Source organism: Hyperoodon ampullatus, assembly GCF_949752795.1.
Source record: "Hyperoodon ampullatus genome assembly, chromosome: 13".
NCBI classification, from domain to species: domain Eukaryota; kingdom Metazoa; phylum Chordata; class Mammalia; order Artiodactyla; family Ziphiidae; genus Hyperoodon; species Hyperoodon ampullatus.
The window spans coordinates 84312529-84332620 of NC_136926.1; the positions used below are offsets into that span (position 1 = coordinate 84312529).

A 20092-nucleotide genomic window follows, 5' to 3' on the forward strand; every position below is an offset into this window, starting at 1 on the left:
TTTTATATATTCACTTCTGAAGCATTCAATCATTTAAAAATATTTTTTAATAGTTTAAAAAAAGAAATAAAATATTCCAGTGGGTATTAGCTTTACTGGGTACAGAGCTGTTGCTGCAAAAGCCAAATGCCATTAGCCAGAAAAGTGATCAAGTTTTCCCACACTAGCTATAGTATATACCATATAAAAACCCTCCCTACATTAGGATTTAAATGATATCTCATCAGCTGAAACATTGTGCCATAATATCACTAAGGGGAAGAATGCCATATGACAATGTTTTCACTTAAGGTAGAAAACCACAGAAAGCTTGTCAGTGTCTCTGCTGAAGAAAAGAGAAAGTGATAAACAGAATCATATATAACTCCAGTAAAATAGTCAGATTACAATCTCCTCTCCGTGAATCATTTTGATGCATTCTTCTTTCTAATCAATCACAAAGAGTTTGAGCTGACAAAATGATTTATTGAATAGGACGTGGGAGGCTTCAGAACACATACACAATTTCTAGTAATATCTGTCTTCCAAATCACACTAATGTAGACAGCAGAATCCCTTTCGTATACTTAAAGCAAGTAAATCTAGCTAACGATTTACTAAGTTAATATACTTACAAACGTGTAATACCAACCATTCAACTGGCTCTCTCCTCTCATGTCACAATGATATGCAAAATACAAACATTGTTTGGCACAATTATTTAAGATTTGCCAGAAAAGTTTTCTCCATGATAAACACAAATTAAATACACCACAGTCTGAGAAACACTAACCACAGTTTCCATATTGCTTTACACTTTGATAAATAAAGCTACATTCTAAAAAGCATGTAGCCCAGGACTTCTGTGGTTGCTTTTTATTTGTGGCTGGACTTGCCAGGCCTTATAATTTTAGGTAGGATATCCCATGAATTTAGAAGGTAGCACTTTATTTGGAGGAAAAAAACAGAACATCATACTATTGAAAAAACACACACCCCCCACAACAAACCCAGATACAACCATATTAAAATGATTTTCTGGCATTCACAGACAAGTATCAAAATATTTCAGGTCCATCTGAGTAACCCTCCAAAATCTGATGCTACAAAACTGAGATTTCATTTAAAAACAAAGTTGAACCATAACATTGGTAGTTATCTAGTCAGTTAAGATTTTCAATCTGTTTGCCCAATTTTTATTTTCATTTTGGAGATAATAAGAGCAGACTCAATCTTTAGAATCCTTAAACTTATCATTGTCATCAATTATTGTTGCTACCCTGCTCCTGTTGCATTAATTTTCTCCTTGATCCCATAACAAATTACCACAAATTGAGCAGCTGTAAACAATGCCCATATATTATCAATAGGTTAGAAGTGTTGGTGAGCTTGACTGTGTTTTTTTGCTAAGGTCATATGAGGCTGAAAACTCAACTTCACTATAAAAGATTGATTTATTGTATTTGTCAAGTTTTTCTGTTTTTTATCCCAATTTTAATCAAAGTATTTTGAATTAAGTAACCTTTAAAAATTAATTTGAAGTTTTAAATGATGGGTAATTAATAAAAGCTAGTTTTATTCTCCCAAGACCTTAATCATTAAATTAATTATCTTCGTGTATATACTTTGAAAAGTCTTTTGATTTATTTATTTTCTTGTCTTAACAAATTTGACAATTTCCCCAAATAATGTGGTTTTGTGACATCACACTGGACTTCGAGTCAGGACATGGAGAACTGGCTTCAGCCCTTTTACTAACTAATCAAATATTTAAGCAGTTTCTTATCATAGATTCATCAAGTTTGGGTCTTAAAAGGAGTTTAATATTATCTATGCCAAAAAATTACTTGACTTTTTAATTATTATACAAAATCCCTGCCAAACTTTACTTGGATTCCTCCCATGGAATCTCATTTGATCTTTGGGCATCTCCATTATTAAAATAAAAAACAAAAACCTTCTTTATATTGAATATTTCTCTAGATTCAAGCATACAAATAAATTGCAGTACTTGAAAACATGCAGATTAAGCCTTATCCTCTTATTTCTGTCTCCTAACAGTTCTTCAAATGTTTGAAGATTGTCACCATGTCCATTTTTCTAGATATATATACATCAGTTTATTTTTTCCACGAGTTTTAACTGAATGACAGATTTTTCTTGGTACTGGGTATCTAGAGAGAAATAAGTCTCAGCCTTCATGAAATTAACATTGTTACCACGACTGGCTCATCCAAAATTCTTCCCTAGTGGTTCTTTACTGAACCAGATCCAGAACCAGACACCATAATACTCTCCTACTACCCTTGCTCTAGAATCTGTATGAAAACCAAAGCGTTGCTTACAGAGGCATATTTCGACATCCCATCGTTAACCAACTTCTCTCTCCTGACTCAACATATTCATCTGTTAAAGGAGCACATCAGTAACGGATTTCCAACTTTCTTTCTGGCTCTGGTATTCCAGTTTCTAAGAAATCTGGGTTAATCACATTCTAATTAAAGGCAATCATCTGTATTACAATTCTCAAACAAAGGAAATATCAGATATTGTACTTTCTGTTTGTGAAAAGGCTGAGGAGCAATGATACACTTGATGTAAATTTTAATAGAACCCCAGTAAGCTACTTAGCACTTTCATTGTGTAATATGTTTCCATCATTAGTTATCATTCATATATTCGCATGAGCCATTTCAGGTTTAACTTGAGCTTTGATAGTCTGTTCACCGAGGCTGCTAGGAACTCCATATAAATAGAAAGCCCACATAGGCCGTCATCTCCAGTTCTTGCTTTTCTTGACAGTTATTCAAAGTCACTTCTTATCCTCTAACCTTTAATTTAACAGAGAAAGTCTGTCACAATAGAGCCAGCTCTGCAGGCAGCTTTGTCCAGCTCTGCAGGCGGCTTCCCCTTTGGGTCACAGAATGCCAAATTCTGTAACAGGCAGGTATACTGGGTATTGTTGTTCTGCAATTGTACAGAAGATAGTCTATTTACCAGCTGAAAGGAAATGGTTGTGTGTTTGCAATTCCATAGAAACTGTCTCTTTGCCACTGAGGTGACAAAGGTGCTAGTTATGACCATGAGGTTGGACTCAAATATTTCCTGTTGAAAAAAAATCTAAAAAAATCTTTCACTCATAGAGTTTAAGGAAAATAAATAGCACATGTGTACCCACATATTATGTAAGGGAGCATAATCAACTGCAATCTAGCTCTCACATTATCTTTGTAGTGGGTTGGGTTTTATGTCACCAGTAGCCTTGGATTTTTTTTTGAAGGAGGAATCACTGTGTCTTTCTTCATAATGCAATTAACTTTATAAAGACTTGTTCAGATGCAAAGAGACCTGCAATGGCAAAGCTGGAACTTGGACCATGGTCTGAATCTCCATAACCAGAAGTTTGGGGAAAGTGTTCCACACTTCCAAATTATATGCAAACCCCAAAGACATATTCATGGGAAATCAAGTGAAGAAGGACAAAAATATTTCCTGAAATACCAACTCCCTCAGAGATGAGTTTTATTTTGCCCTCATCCTAAATATCCAGCCACCAAATTCTTTTGTATCTAGCTTGAGGTGTTAACACCTCTGTATTTTCTAGACAGGGAAAATCTGTCATTCAAAAATGCAGATCTAATCACATCCTTTTCCTGTTTCACACTCTTCCATGTATCACTAATGCACTCAGGATAAATCTGGGCTCTTTAGGGGAATGGACAGGGCCCTTCGGCTTAACCGCTTACCTCCATAGTTCTGCTTTCATTTGACCACATGCAGTTACTTTAATTCCTGAAAAAGCATGCTCTCTTATGATCCTATGACCTTACAGATGCTATTCACTCTACATGGAGTGTCTTTCCCACCTTGTCTACCTGACAGCACCATTTCTCATTAAGATTCAGAGGATGCCCTGCAATGCAATTTGATTCCACCTTTGATTTTCCTCACCAGCTGTATGTGGTCTTTTCCCTCACTCTACTACACCTTACAAATACCTTAATGATCTTGTCATATTCCATGGATTATTTTGATACATAGTTGTCTAAGGATTAAACTGGAAACATGAGGACAGCATAATTTTTCATTTCCTCAGCATAGTGCTTGAGAGTTTATAGCATCACTAAGTCAATTAATTAAATAACGAACTGTTTCAACCTCAATAAATGGTCAACTCCACATCTAATAAATCAGTAAAGCTTGGTTGTAACTATATTCTATAAATGAAGGATGACAATAAAGGGAGAATAAGCAAATAATAGACACTCTAAACCTGTGACAGTTACTGGCACAAAATTACTCATCCCAATATTTCTTAAGATACATCCATAATAGAATGCATAGGGTTGTTCTAAACAAGTGTTTCCAAAACAGTGATCTGAGTCTGAATCTGGCCTACAATATATTTAGTTTAATACATCTAATGTTTCCCACTTTTAAAATTTATCATCAACATTTAAAAATCAAGGTAATTAGGGACTTCCCTGGCAGTCCAGTGGTTAAGACTCCACGCTTCCACTGCAGGGGATGTGCGTTTGATCATGGTCGGGGAACTAAGATCCCACACGTCGCACAGCATGGCCAAAAAATTTTAAAAAAAATCAAGGTAATCAACATAAAATCTAGATTTGGGGCATATTATGAAGAAAATGGAGGACTTGGTGATGCTGGACCAACATTTTCTCATGATGATCGTCAAGGAGTTTAATAGGTAGTTAAGGACCTGCTGTCCCTTTTTCATGGTCCTGATCACTGCTGTCTGTCCCTCAGCCCTATTGCAGGTTTATTTTATATTCCAGAGACACATGACTTTGTGAGCCCTGGACAATTTCTTCCATAGATATGATTTTAGGTTAAAAGCAAGTAAACTACAGATACTGACAATAAGGACATAAGTTATGCTCAGAACCATAGCTTATATATGACATTTCAATGCATTTTTCAGAGAGGTAGATTTACCCCAGAGTCTCTTATCCAGGTTATCCAATGAGCTCTTCCACATCCTCTCCATATTAGTTATGACCTTGAAAGTTACATTAAACAGAGGAAGATGATTTGCAATTCAAAACTAAAAGAAAATGATAGCTTATGATTGCACTCTGAAATGAACGAAGCATGTCCAGTTGGTTCAAAGCAGTGCACGCTGGAGACACTTTGCAAGCCAACTGTCAAACCTGCATTTCACCTTAAGACTGACCTTGGATCGTGGAGGTGCTCGGATGTACCACTTGCAATCAACGGCCTCGCTAGCAGAAGCTTTGCCTTCCTTCATAATTTGTATAGACTCCACAATGCCTTCAGGGCCGCCCATCTCAAACTCACACACTAAATAACGAAATGCCAAACAAACATACAAAAATGGAGCTTGAGTAATAAACCGAAAGTATATATCATAGCAGAAAACAAAGGCCTCTGAACAGTATTAAATATCTATTTTACCAACCTGGTAATGGTTTCAAAACTCCAAGGTCCTTAAAGTCAGGATCTTAAAAATTGAGAAAAAGACAATTAGTCTTATTCTGCATTTATGACTTAAAATGAGGTTGAGTAAGATACCATTAAATTATTCCAGAATCTGCCTTATAAAACATACTAGGGGAAATTAAATGATTAAATAAAAAGTGCATGATAATGTTAGGACTGAAATGTTAAATTACATAATGTAATATTATTACTACAGGATTTTTATCAATTAAAAGAAGCCATTTTAAAAAACCTCCCCATGTCATTACTTCATCTAATAACCAAGTAAACATCTTACTCATTTTCTTTATAATCAGACAACAGATTTTTTTTGTAAAATGTATCCATAGATAATTCAAGGTTTGAGTAAACTTCCATCTCTTCTAGACACAATTATTTTGTCTGATTTAAAAGATTCAATTTCAACTGAAATACTGGAAACACAAAGTTAAGATGTAAACCCTAGGGTCCTTCTCCCCTGGCTGGCTCCATTATCCTGTTTTCATCAAATCTTCTACCATAACTTTTCATCCCATTCTGGTTTTCAAACTACCACTCAGTCTTCTGCTATGTCTACTCAACATCCAGTCTCTCCCCAGTCTTCTCAATCTACTCCAGTCCAGGTAACTGTCCTTCTCTGCTCATTTGTGTGCTTCAGGGAAGCTTGATTTATCATGAGCCTGTAAAACATCTTAATTGTTATAAGCCAAAAACGATAGTCTCATTTCCATTTCCTGGAATTGATTTTGAGGTCGGTATACAGCCAGGATAACATAAGGGTGAGCCTACTGGAGGGCTTCTGAGAACATTTTCCTTGATAATAAACAGACATAAGGCATACAGTTTTCCCAGCTCAAGTTGTGGTCGTGTTTGTGTTGACGCCTTTGGGATCATGTGTGGTGGGCAACTTGTGATGTTGACATATGCTAAGGTAAGAAAATGCTGACTCTTATGATGAGCAGAATAGAACCATCGAGAACCGTGAGTCCTTAAGAATATCCTTGGGGCACTGTACTCACCTCGCCTGGAGTTGCACTTCTCTGGGCTTCCTTCTTGCTCTTTTGAAACAATACACATCCCTATAATCTCAGTTACTTTGAATTGATTTTCTCTTATTTATGTGTGAGGGCATCAGAGGCTATGATTTATCTTGGAGACACATGGTATTCAATATAAAAGATGATTGTGAATTTTAATTAATTTTTGCTACTATGGTATTAGCGATAAATCAAAAATCTTACAAAGTTAGAAATGTTTCATAAGACACCACTCAATAATGATCTAAGGCTGAAATATGAAAAGGTACCACTCTTTCTGGATAGAATTAGTTCTGCATATTAAGACCATGTGTGCATGTATGTCCGTGTGTACCTAAGTGTGCTTCCTAGTGCATCTGTGTGTGTGAATGCACCAAATCCTTAATCGCAGGGTGATTTTACTAGGGTACTTATCATCAATACAGGGTTTTTTTTTTTTCTATTAAGCAAAGAAAATATTTAATTTTTTGTGTGTTTGTTTTTAAACAGTAATGTGCACTGATCTGTTGAATCTGAAAGTCCTGGATTGGCCCCCCTACAATTTAGTTATATCACCTATTTAGACTCACTTTATTGCAGGACACTAGAATCAAGATACAAATTCAAATTTGTACAAATTCAAATACAAATTTTGAATCAAGATACAAATTCCTTTGTATAACTGTTTTGAAAACAGTTCTTTTGCTTTGTTTTGGAAAAGAAAGACAGAAAGAAATACCTGTATGCAATATCCATGAAAGAAATAGAAATGAGGACAACATAGTTTATTTGGATCAGGCCTCCTCCTGGCAGAGATTTTTTCCTTCATCTAAATCAATGGATATTTGGTTATTCTTTCAAGAAAAGTATATGTAACACCTACTATGTACAAGAAAAGAACAGTTTTGTATAGAATTACTCAGATTGGCTGTCACGGTTAAGCACTTTTATTGGTATTGAAGAGACCCACCCATCAAGCTTGCCTACCCCAGTTATCAGGATTCTTTATTATTTATTATATCCTTTTTACTATTTTTCATAATGGTCATTATTGCTACTCACTATCTCCTTTTTGATGAGAATGCTTCAGCCTTGCGTGGCTGTTGCTATGATTCTTGTGAGAATGTAGTTAGTATTCTATTCTCTAGCTTGAAGGCGAAGAGTTGTCATTTTTATAACTCATGCTAGACAACGTTCAGAGAAATTCCAGTTCTGAGAATTGAAAATGTATTTTTGTCATTGTATTAATGGTGAGAGTACTGATTGTTTAAAAAACATCTTTAGGAAAAAATCATTTCTGCAATTTCATTTGAATTAGGCACCAGTAATATTACAATCACAATAACACATGGCCCCTACAAGCTGCAAAATAAACGATAGAAAATAAATGACACAATTTTTAAAAACAGCCTACACTGAATTTAAGAATATTGAGATTGACTTATTGCTTCAGGGTGTCCAGGGCAATGACATAAATTATTATGCAGAAGCACAATGACCTTGAAATTAATAGTCATCTACTACTCTACAGCTCCCCAAATCTATTCTCCACTAAGCAACCTGAATAAACTTTTAGAAATACAAATCAAATCATGAAATGCACCTGGCTTTCTATTGCCCTTAAGTTAAAGCCACAACTCTTTGTAATGGACTATAAAGTCCTGTGTGTTCTTGCCCCAGACCACCTGGGCCAACATACCCTAGACTGCTAATCTCTGCTCTTTCCTCTCAAACCACATGGACCCTTTCTATTTCTACAACATTCTAGGCTGTTCTCATCCTCAGCAATTTGATCTTGCTCTTTTCTCTGTCTTCAGTATCTCTCCCCAGGGCTCTGCACCTGTGAATCTTTCTCATTCTTCAGTTTTTGGCTCAAATATCTCTGAGGAAAGGTCTTCTGGATGACCCTCTCCAAGGCAGCATTGACTCCCACATTCTTTTCTCCTTTCATGGTTTCTTTTATCACAATTCACTATTATTTTGCCAGATGTTAGCTTTTTATTGACTACCTACTCCCACTAGACTATAAGGAAGTACGCTCTACAATGGCCTTTATGTCTATTCTTCCTCCCTTTATCCAGGACCAAGGACACTGCTTGGACATAGTGCGTGCACAATAAATGTTATTGAATGTTATTGAATTTACATTACACTGACTTGATTTTCTTATATTGTTGACATATGTACAATGCTTTATACCTACACTTTTCCAATTCAGAGGCTCTCACAGGAAATCTATCAAATTAGGTGCTATATTGAAGACTGACCTCATATTTACTAAACCTGCATCTTTTTCTTCCTGGCACACAGCTGACTATGTTTCCAGCCTCCCTTGCAACTGGGGATACCATGTCTAATGAAATGTGGACAAAGCATTGAAGTTTACTTGAAGGCTGGGCTCATAAAAACTTCTTGAAAAAATTATCCACTCCCACTTTTGCTCTCCCCTGGTCAACCTCAGAAGGCAGACATTGATGATGTAGAACCCCATCAGCTCCAATTCCTAAATGAATGTGTGGAGCACAGCCTTTTCCTGATTAGGTTAAATGAGCAAGAAGTACACTTTAATAATGTGAAATTACTGAGGTTTTAGATTGTGTGTTGTTGTTATTACAGCTATTATTCCTCTAACCCAGTGTTGTTCAAGGCTGAAGTTATGGTCAAGGGCACCTAGGGTCCATGAGACCCTTTCATGAGACCCAAAGGCTAAAGTGTTTCATAATCCTACTAAAATGACATGTTATCTTTAATTTTCCCCTGCTATAATCCCTGTAACCCCATTTTTGTCCGATACGTTCTAATTTTGAAATCTTGAATTTTGTCTTCAGCCTACATGGAAGCACAGCTAGAATTAGTACATTTCTCTGTCCTATTTTATAAATACACACACATAGATAAAAGTGTAAGTATTATGAAATTTAACAGTATTTCCCCTGAAATAAAATATATTTATAATATAGGTTTCTTACTGTGAAGGATGGACATTTGTCAGAGATGGAGGAGACTAAACCTCACTTTCTCCATCACCATTACACTGTCTATATCCAAAGTTTGAGAAAAGAATGAAACGGATATTTCAAAGTTGTCTCTTATTTATGGAAAGGAGAAATCTACTCTGAATAAAATGAAAAAGCTTCACATAAGAAATGAAAAGAAGACAAAAGCTATCTTTCCTTCAGCTTCATTGATGTCAATAATTTGTCCTATTGTGATTTAGGAAGAAAAATATTTTCTGGTAGTTTTGTCGTGACAGTTTGATTGCAACATTATTTTGAGACAAATAATTGTTTGGGAAGTATTGAATATTTTAAATGTAGACATTAATATGCTCTTTAAAAGCTAAAGCTCTCTCAGTATTGTGTGTCCCTCTCCAGCCACTGTGACAATTTACCTTGTAAGATGCTTTGGTGGCTTTTGCATATCTAGTTTGAAAGCTATAACAGCTAATTTTCAGATTTTAAAGAGTTCATCACATTTATGGTTGAAAAACTCAGTTCTTTTTCTTTAATGATCAACCTCAAAATTATGCCACAACTGAACAAATGCAATAATACCATTCAAAAATGTCCTATTGCATAACAATCAGTTAAATTTTAACATCTCTGAAGCCTGGGAAAGAACAGATTTCATTATACTTTTGATTTTATTTAGAGTTTAGTTCATTTTCTTTGGAGTAGATCCTTCACTTCCATGAGTCAGAGAACTCTGTTATTCCAATTTCTTTTTCAGCATCGTTAGATGTTAAACTGTTCAGTTGGGTTGAGAAAGCAAGTCTTCTAATTTTCCTAATAAAGGTCTACAATGAGTCTTTAAATATTAAAACATAATAATAATTTTTTATTTTATGATGAAATAACACACATTAATATAATAGTTGTAAAAGTATATGAGATAATGTTATATAATTATATAGTTATTACATATAACTTTTGAATAAACAAAATTTTGAATAAACAAAAAATAATATTGCAAAACAAAACAAAATCAAAAGCTAAAAGTCATTTGTCACACTTTTCAAATTAAAAATGACAGTCACTGAAACATGTTACAAAGTAGGTTATTGTATTGTGTTGGCTGGAGAAGCACACATAAGACCTGAGAAATTAATAAAACAATGCCTTTAGTCAGCTGCCATTGCTGAATGTCTACTGGTTGAAAAGTAGTTTAAAAAAAAAAAGACAAACTCAGGACACCACTGCTTTCCAACCATATAGTAACTTGCTGATAGAAAGTTTTAGCTTTAAACAAGAAAACAGAGTTAATATCTTTCTACAGAACCTTACTTTTGTCTAGCAGATAGACAGATGTACAGACATGGCTAAGCTTGCTTATTTTCCTTGAATTCATTCAGTGTCAGCATGGACCAATCATCATAGATCTTCTTTCATGCGAATGCTTGGCAACAAATGCAAGAAGTACTGAAATATCCAAATGTTGGATGACTTTTAAATCTTATGACATACTGAAACATCTGTGTTGACAGTTGCATTGATAGTGCAAAGGCAGTGGTGAATAAAACTGCTGATGCTTTACCCCGAATCAAGACAATGGCACCAAACCTTAGCTATTAGTATTCATTGTATAATTCATCTCCATGCATTCTCGGGGGTAAAAAAAACAATTTTACTTTAAAGTCTCCTTGATGAGGCACTCAAAATTGCTAATTTTTAAAAATGTATCATTTTGAATACATATCTTTTCTGCAGGAAGAACACAGTGAATTTGCTGACTTTTCTGCAGGAAGAACATAGTGAATCTTTTGACTTTAAGGAAAACAAATTGAAAATATTTGCTGCCAAAGATAAAATTCCACCTCCGATCAAACAAAAATGTATCCATCACTGTGTATCTGACAGTTCCTCATACTTAAATAATTTTTCAATGTGATTGTTGTTTATGTGAACAAGTATGCTTTTTGACATTGAATAATGAAATATGCTCGTATTTGGAAGAGCAGCATAACCGTGATCCAATAACTGTCATCTAGTGATGTTTGGTGTTAAATAATTATGCATGGGTAAAAGAGGCATTTGAAGAGCAAAATACATCAATAGATGTTAATGTTAACAGAATACAAAAACTCCATTGATATAGCTTCACATTCCCCATTGCAACTAACCTTTAAGAAACTATGACTTTTTGAGTTTTGTGCTAGTATCCATCTGAAAAGGCTATGAAAACACTCTTCCCTTTTCCACCTACATTTCTCTGTGAGGCTGAATTTTCTTCATATACTTCGACCATAAGACACACTGCAAAGATGTAATGCAGAGGCACATGTGAGAATCTAGCTGTCCCCTAACAAACTAGACATTAGATTTACAAAAATGTGAAACAATGTAATTCCCCTAATTATTATTTTAATATTTATTAATAGATATGTTCACTTTAATCAGTTTTTTAAATATGCTTTATGTTAACACATAATTGGTTTTCAGGGTAATTTTTCTATGAATTAATAAATAACTATTTAAAATTTTATCAGTTTAAATGTCTAATATGATAAATATTGAATGATATAGCTAAATAAGCTGAAGCATTTTGAGGTCTTCAGTTTTTTTTTAGGAGAAGATAGGGCTTCTGAGACCAAAATATTTCAGAACTTCTGCCTGAACGAACCCCATCTTTGAATTATGGGTAAATGCCTTCTCCCAACAAAAATCTAACTTACAACTTATTAACTCAGGACTGTGCAATGCATTTATTTTATATTCCAAGGAAGTTTCCACAATGCTAGCCACATTGTAGTTGGACTTTCAGTAAATTACTGTTTATCTGATTAGACTATGACTAAATCAAAATCAGAGGCATCTTCATTTTACAAATGAACAAAACGGGGGTTCAACAACTTTAGAAAAATAAACTTGTTCTGATCCAAAAACTAAACCTAAAACGTTGAACAAATCACTAAGTAGTTCTGAAACATATTTTTCTTAGCTAAAATCAAGATGCTGGTTTAGGCTTTTTTTTTTTTTTTTTTGCGGTACACGGGCCTCTCACTGTTGTGGCCTCCCTCGTTGCGGAGCACAGGCTCTGGACGCTCAGGCTCAGCGGCCATGGCTCACGGGCCCAGCCGCTCCACGGCATGTGGGATTCCTCCCGGACAGGGGCACGAACCCGTGTCCCCTGCATTGGCAGGCAGACTCTCAACCACTGCGCCACCAGGGAAGCCCCCTAGTTTAGGCTTTTATAGCACAAGTGTGTCATTATACCACAGAGCACAGTAGCATTGCTAGAAGAACAGTTATGGGAAAATGTAATTGCCTGACGTGGCCAAGTAACTATACCTGCAAAACCCTCTGATTATAGAAATCAACTTTGATACTTTAATATTTTTGCAATGCACAGCTCAACCACCTGACGGGCTAGTCTTAGAGAAAGATAATCAATATTTTCATCAAATTTCCACCATCTCACACATCCTGAATTATGTCATGAGCTCCTAACGTCTCCACTTCTCATCTCTGCTTACCTTTGAAAGCCTGTAATGTCTGTATGCGTATCTTTATTAAATCAGCTTTTGCAGCAAAACTAACTGTCCACTTCAATGGGTACTTTCCTGTCCTATTTTACCGGCCTTCAGCCCATCACTGTCGACACCTTGCTTCCTAGTCAAGATTGAAAAGCACTGTTTGTGGTTTTGGAAATCAGTTAACTGAATTTAAGATGCTGTTTGAAAAATCGATTGCAGAAAAACAAAAACAAAAACTTGACAGTGCAGTACTAAGATAGTTTGCGTCATCATAGTATTTTACTAATCCGATTTATTTCACTCTTCTCTAGAAGAAACATCTTTCTAGTACAAAATTCATAGCACAATTATTTTAAGCCTCTTTTAAAGGATTACTGTTGTCTATGACAATTACAGCTTCATACTGAGTTTGCCTCCCAAAGGGTCTTTATGTTGGCATAGAGTTTACACACCATGACTTCTTTTTTCTAGTTTAACATAAAATTTATTCATATATGAGTTTTAGAAATCAAAACTTATGAGAATTTTAGGAGGGAAGCTTGCAAGCCCCATAAAATATTATTGACATTTGCATGGCTTGTAGAGATGTATTGCTTCCTTATTTTATTTACTTAGCTGTAATATATTATGTTTCCTCAAGATACTTGTATTCATAATTCTAAATATATTGAGAAAATATATTCTTTCTTATAAAATGAATGCACAGATGCTGGTGCTGGATTTTGCTTGTGTTCATATTAAATAGGCTTTTACAATGTTTGTTCTTGACAGTCACAAGGCAATAGTATTATTCTATGCAGAAAATATGTATTTACTTTACAGACTAGAGAAAAACCTTGAGGGAAGGAGGGAAGAAGAAATCATCAGAAGACCAAAATATATAATAAAGACAAGTTTTAAAAAACTAGATCATCCAAAACTGGTGTTTGGTGTTTGTATATTTGAATTAGCTATCATAGAACATATTAAATTGTCTGTTCAAAGGAAACCAGGGAAGTTCTTGATTGATTATTAGCAAACCGCTCCCCTGCCACCAAATTCTCTCAGAATGCCCTTATTCATTCATCCAGTAAGTGACACTGAGCTGGATCTCCTGGGCACAAAAGCCTTCTGTGTCCCCCATTTCTGGATTACAGGAAATGGGCTTCATTCAGCCCCCCTGACCTTCCCTGAGTTCCAAGGAGCAGGTCCAAACAGTTGCTAATTAAGGAAGGGAAGGGATGCAGAGATCAGGGAGGAACAGTCAAAGAAAAAATAGTGCAGCCTTGGGGCAGGGTCCTGGTTTCCCCTAAAAAGGGATACACAGACCAATATCTTTGAGCTGTTTTGCAGATACAGAAATCCCTGCCAGGTGGGAGGAGTTAACGGTATGCTGCCCACAAGCCCGTAGACCCCAGACAGTTGGAAGCACAAGGTTGATGATGCTGACTCCCCATTACCTCACCACAAACCAATCAGAACAATGTCCACGAGCTGACCTCGCCCTCTTTGAACCATTTCTCTGAAGCTCCTCGCTACCCCCTCAGGTCCGGACATGCAGTTTGGAGGGCATGAGCCTGCTGTGGCCCCCTTTGCCTGGTAAAGCAATAAAGCTATTCTTTTCTATTTCACCCAAAACTCTGTCTCCAAGATTTAATTCAGTGTCACGGTACAGAGGCCAGATTCAGCTTCATAAGGACTTCCTAAATCATGTGAAACCTCAAATAAATGAGTCCATCTTCTGAACTATCTTCTCCACTAGAACTGATTTAATGGACATTTCTTGCTGGCACAACTGTGGTACCAGCACTGTTAGTGAGTAAAACACCTCCAATGTCCTCCTCTCTCTAACCATTACTTCCCATTTACTCCCTTCTCAATACCTATTCATGTTTTTTGACATGCACAGCAAGTATTGTCTGGTAATCAGGAGGAAGGGTAGAACGTTGACCATAGAAGGGCTTAGGGTAAATATTTTGGCAGGTAGTATGAAACTGGATCTGAGGTTTTATGCCTAGAAGAGTCAGAACAGGAAATTACTTCATGAGAGCAATTTGAGAGTCTGGGAATAACTAATTGTTTTGGAACCTGAGCCAGCACGTGTAGCACATGGCTGCAGAGGAACAGAATCCTCCTGGCTCTGATAGGCCAAGAATTGAAAGCAAGGGTGGCACCACAAGTTTTGTGTGTGCGTGGTGAGGAATGGCATTATCCTACATCAGTATCTTTCATCTCACTTAAGTCACTGTATGCTAAATAATTACATCACTGAAAATGAAAAAATTAAAATATTTTATTAAAATACTACATTTTCTCAACTTTATTTAAAAATATAAATGCAAATATCCTGAAAAAGCCTTATAAGTTACAGCTAAGTAAATATACTACGGACACATAAAGTGGTACAAGCCAAGCAAATTTAGCTTCAAGGCAAGATTTTTTTGTGCTTCCATTCAATTTGATGAGCCTTAGCCCCTTCTAAATAGAACTGGAACAGCCTCTAACTGGAAACTTTGGGAGTGTCCTCTGTTGTTGCCCCTGGCAAGGACACTAGAGTTTTCATGCCAGGCACTAGCAGTGCCCATGGGCAAGTAGAGCCATAATGGGACTAGAATAAAAGAGCAAATGCAAAAAGCCAGGAGCTGGCAGTGGCAATCAATTGATGTGGGAGCACGCAGGAGGGTCCTCCTGATAAACCCCGGAGAAGCCCATGGAATGACTTGAACAGACTGAGTTTCTGCCAGTCTGGACAAGGAGCTGAAGTTACCTTGTTGTGTCTTTACGTGTAAGTGTGTTCTTATTTTTAAGTCACAACTTTCATCTCCTTTCACCAAGGTCAGTATCTTTGAGTTCTAGCTATCCTTCTGCTCTTCAAATCCCAAAACCCGGCCACACACTTTTATATAAAAGCCATGGGCAATGCGTGGTGATGTGGAAAGATTGAGATTAGAAGGGCACAAAATGATATGCCAGTCAAATAATAAAAAAATGGAAAACTATAATGATATTCTATTAAACAAAATGGACTTAAAAGAAAAACCAAAATATAAAATCAAAAGGTAGGGTAAATATTAATTTCATCAAGAAGAATTCACCAGAAAGTTTGATGATGTTGAACTTGTATTATGTAACAACAATAAGGCTTCTTTCTAAGAGATTAGGATAAAAATATCAACTGGGCTTGGTACAAAGCAGAGGACTCACAAAATGCCAACTAGATAATGGATAGGATACAGATTTCCTAAAGTATAAAGTGATGTGTAAATATAAGTTATCTTATCCATGTACAGTTCAGAATTTTAGCTCCTGGGTGAAAAATGGATGAAAAATACCTGAAATATTATTTTTATATACCTAAAATATTATTGTGGTTCTAAAACCATTATTTACAAATTAAATACCATTCCTGTAGCTTCATTGTATATTCTTCACACTGCAATTATTTCTATTGGAAAGTATTTAACTTTGGGAAGTTCATCTCACTCTCTCAAATGCCTAAGATCAGCTGGAGAATTTCTGCAGAAAAGTCATAACATAATTCTTACTGAATTTTTATAAACATCCAAATAATGCTGGATACCTGGTAAATTTCCAGATATCCATTTTCCCCTTAATATATAACAACATAGACTAAGTACAAAAAGCCCTTGTATGTCAATTTAGCTCAAAAATTATATCCAAATTTTAGATAACAGTAAAATTGAGCTGATCTAAATATGTATGAAGCCATGTAAGATAGCAGTGTGTCTAATATCACAATTGGCAATTTCAGAGGTCTACTCCTAGGTGTATGCAACTATCTGGAAACTGAAACGATCGTCACTTTTTTGCCTTCTCCACTAGCAAGTAACATGGCCCATTTTAAGTCTAGGGGAATTAAACAGTTACAAAAAGTTCATAACCTTTCCATCTCCATTTCTCACGTCTCTTTTCATCCCCCTGGTACACATGTCCCCCATATCACAGTGATTCTGCAGGTTTCAATGAGTGTCTGAAACCAGTGTTTTTAATGAGTATTTCACTTGAGAATACAGGTGATCAGAGTTGGGTACCTAGTTTTGAACCACTTGTTAAGAAAGTTAGACTAGAGCTTCCTAAACCCCTCCATCTCTGAGAAAGAGTTATTTCTCAAAAGTGTAACCTCCATCTTGGGGAGAATTATAGATGCTAGAGCCCCAGGCAGAGCTGGACTCTCAGGGTCCATTCAGCCTCCAAATCTATCATTTCCTAAAGATTGTAAGAATCAAGTTCATTTTCAGCCTGTATCAAGCACAATTTGAAGTGTTCATTGAAATATGTCTTAGAATTTTTAATAATGCTATACTGATATTTCTTTCCACTGTATTTAAAAAATGTTTTTGTAATTGTGAAAATAGTGTTGCATTATAAAAATTGAAATAGTTTTTTGGCCTTTAGACTACAGTTTAAGACCCAGCTCTTTATTGAGACAGTTGCTAAATCTGCATTCCCTTTGCTAATTTTTCTTTCAAGTATAAGAGCACCTAAAGTTATTTCATTAGGAGGTGTGAAAATAATCCATGGTTTTCCCAAAGTAATGGTCTATAGCAATATAAATCAATATCATAAATTTTAGGTTGGAGGGAGAGAATTAGGTCTCTCCTGTTTAGTCAGAGAGTACGATTGATGAGATCCCATTAGCTTTATTCCCTTAGATTTTTCATTTTATCAATCATTAGCTTTCTCATGATTCTCTGAGCTGAAAACTTCAAAAACAAAATTAACTTGACTCTTTCACACTGTTCTTTCATCAGCAAGATACCAAGAGCTTTCAATTATTTTTGTAAAATCTCTCACTACCAACCTCCTTTTCTAGTCTGCTATGATCTCTGTCCCAACCCTTATCACCTTAGCCCTAAGGCTTAGGTCATCAGAATCTCAACCAGTCTCTGCCTTAGTCCTTCCTTTATCCAGTGCTTTGCATATAATTTTTGAGCTGAACTGATGTAAAATGCAGAAGTAAGTCCACCCATATGTGGTCAAATGATTTTTGACAAGAGTGCCAAGACATTTGAAGGTGAAAGGACCATCTTTTCAACAAACAGTTTTGGGAAAACTGTATATCCACATGCAAAATAATACAGTCTGACCCTTAACCTAACAACATATACAAAAATCAACTCAAAACAGATCAAAGACCTAATGTAAGACCTGAAATTAGCAGTGTATAGTACTCTTCAGAACAAACTGCCCACAATGAGTTAATCTGAAGAAAATCACTCCTACTATAATTAATTCCCATTATTTGTTATAAACTTTATGGCCCAGTAGAACTTGAATTTAGAGGTGGACCAGCAGGTGAGGAGAATAAAATGAGAGTGGGCTAAGGATCCACTTAACACGTGGCCAACACCAGGAGGTCCTACACCACGGCGTATGAAGTAAATGTAGGTTTATCATTCTGAGAAGTCCCACTTCTCCCACAGAGCCCTAGAATTCCCATTCTACAATACCAGGAATCACCAGGAATGCCACCAATTGAGACTTATCAAGATTTCCTCCTCTGGGGGACCCATGCATAGCTAAGTCACTGCTGGCCACTTGGTTACCACAGCACAGGGACAAATGAAAGGGACTAGGAAAAAATTCAAAGAAAGTACAAAAAAGAAAAACAAATGAGCACGGGAAGATTTCTTTAAGATATACCAAAAGAAGGTTTGAGAAAAGTTTGAGGAAAATGATGAAGATGAAGGGATGTCTTGCCAAAGTCAGTGGCAAATGGAACAGCATACAGATAATAAATATATTCTTCTTTAACAATTATCAGGATAGAAGAACTAGAGCATGTCCCTGGAAAATAAGAGGCAGGAATATAGTTGGAGAATTTACCAATGTTCAATAACAAGAAATTCAGGAAGTGTGTAGATAAAACCATGAAAATATATTGTAAAGAAATTACTAACAAGATTGAAAATACCTGCAGGGACTAGTTATCAAAAAGAGCCCAACATTTTTGAAAAACAACAAATTGATTTAGAAAAGAAAATCACAATAACTGAAATTAAGAACCCCATAAACAGACTTACTATGAACTACCCAATGGAGAAACACACAGAGAAACCCACACGGCCAGTGAGGAGTGAGCCTTGTTAAGAGCTGTGTGGATGAGCTAGTGCATCCTCATCCAGCTGAGCCTTGAGATAACTGCAGTTATCTTGCACACAGACCTGTCGGGTTTTTTTTGTCTTAAATAATATGAGTCTTTGGTTGCCATAGAGTGGAAAACGTGTAGAAGCTTCTCGTGTAGTTCTTCCTCAAAATAAGAATACATGGTTTTGCTTTCAGAACAAAATATTCCCTTTACCATTTTAAGACTATTCTTTAGGAAAGAAGACTTTAAGTAGCCTAGTGTTCTCAGATTTTAGAATTAAACACGAGGCATTAAAATAAATAAATACACACACACACACACACACACAAACACACACATGCATGAGGCATTTTTTTCATCCTAGAGGATCCATTGCTTATTGAGACATGATTGGCTTGATAAAAATATATATTACAGTGTTACTATCTATATTACAATATTTCTTTGGGAAAATTTTATACCATAAAATATTATGCTAATTATAACTTTATAAAAAGAGTTTCTCATGTATCTATTAGTCAAATAAAACCAACAAGTAATACATTCTCTTGAAACTCCCATGATAGTCATTGCAATTTTATTATGTGTATAACTTTCCAATATTAACAGCACAGGAAAATTAAAATAAGCTAAAAATATAAAAATGGAAGGACAGTTATGTATGTACACATAGTCTATTCCTATGCAGGTAATCTTACCCTAGAGTCCACACTCTTCCCTGCTACGGGGTTAAAGTGCCCTTCTAAGATTTAATATAATGGAACTGCAAGGAGAAAGGTGTAGGGCTGGAATGGGACATGGGGCTCATGCTCACCTAGGTTACATACTGGACCTTCACCTGCTGGCTTCCTGTTAGTTTTCTAAATTGTCCCAATGTCCTATAAATTGAAGAGCAGAGAAGCTGATTAATTTACTCCCCTGCTGGGGTCTGATGAGTGAGGGACGTTCCCGAGACACCTGGGTGACCACAGATACCTAATCCCAGATCCAGCAGGGGAAGATTCTATGCGGAAAGCAGCAGAGGTCTTGTACCATCTCTGACTTCTCACAGCTAGAGGGGAATGTGTGGGTAGC

The 20092-nt window shown here is 36.0% G+C and overlaps 1 protein-coding gene across 3 annotated transcripts in view; it reads right to left on the reverse strand.

The window, feature by feature from the left end:
* The window catches only part of NETO1 (neuropilin and tolloid like 1), a gene marked incomplete at both ends in the record, with an annotated part of 87191 nt that overhangs the window by 30864 nt on the left and 36235 nt on the right, over nt 1-20092 (reverse strand). Inside the window, 2 exons of one of the 3 annotated variants that reach the window (XM_079717829.1) lie at nt 5177-5304; nt 5423-5464. The exons of 1 other annotated variant lie outside the window; for it this stretch is intronic. In XM_079717829.1, coding sequence (XP_079573955.1) covers nt 5177-5304; nt 5423-5464 — 170 coding nt within the window. Of the gene's footprint in view, nt 1-5176; nt 5344-5422; nt 5465-20092 lie in introns of all 3 variants that reach the window. One more of the 3 variants, XM_079717828.1, reaches the window with a different exon arrangement.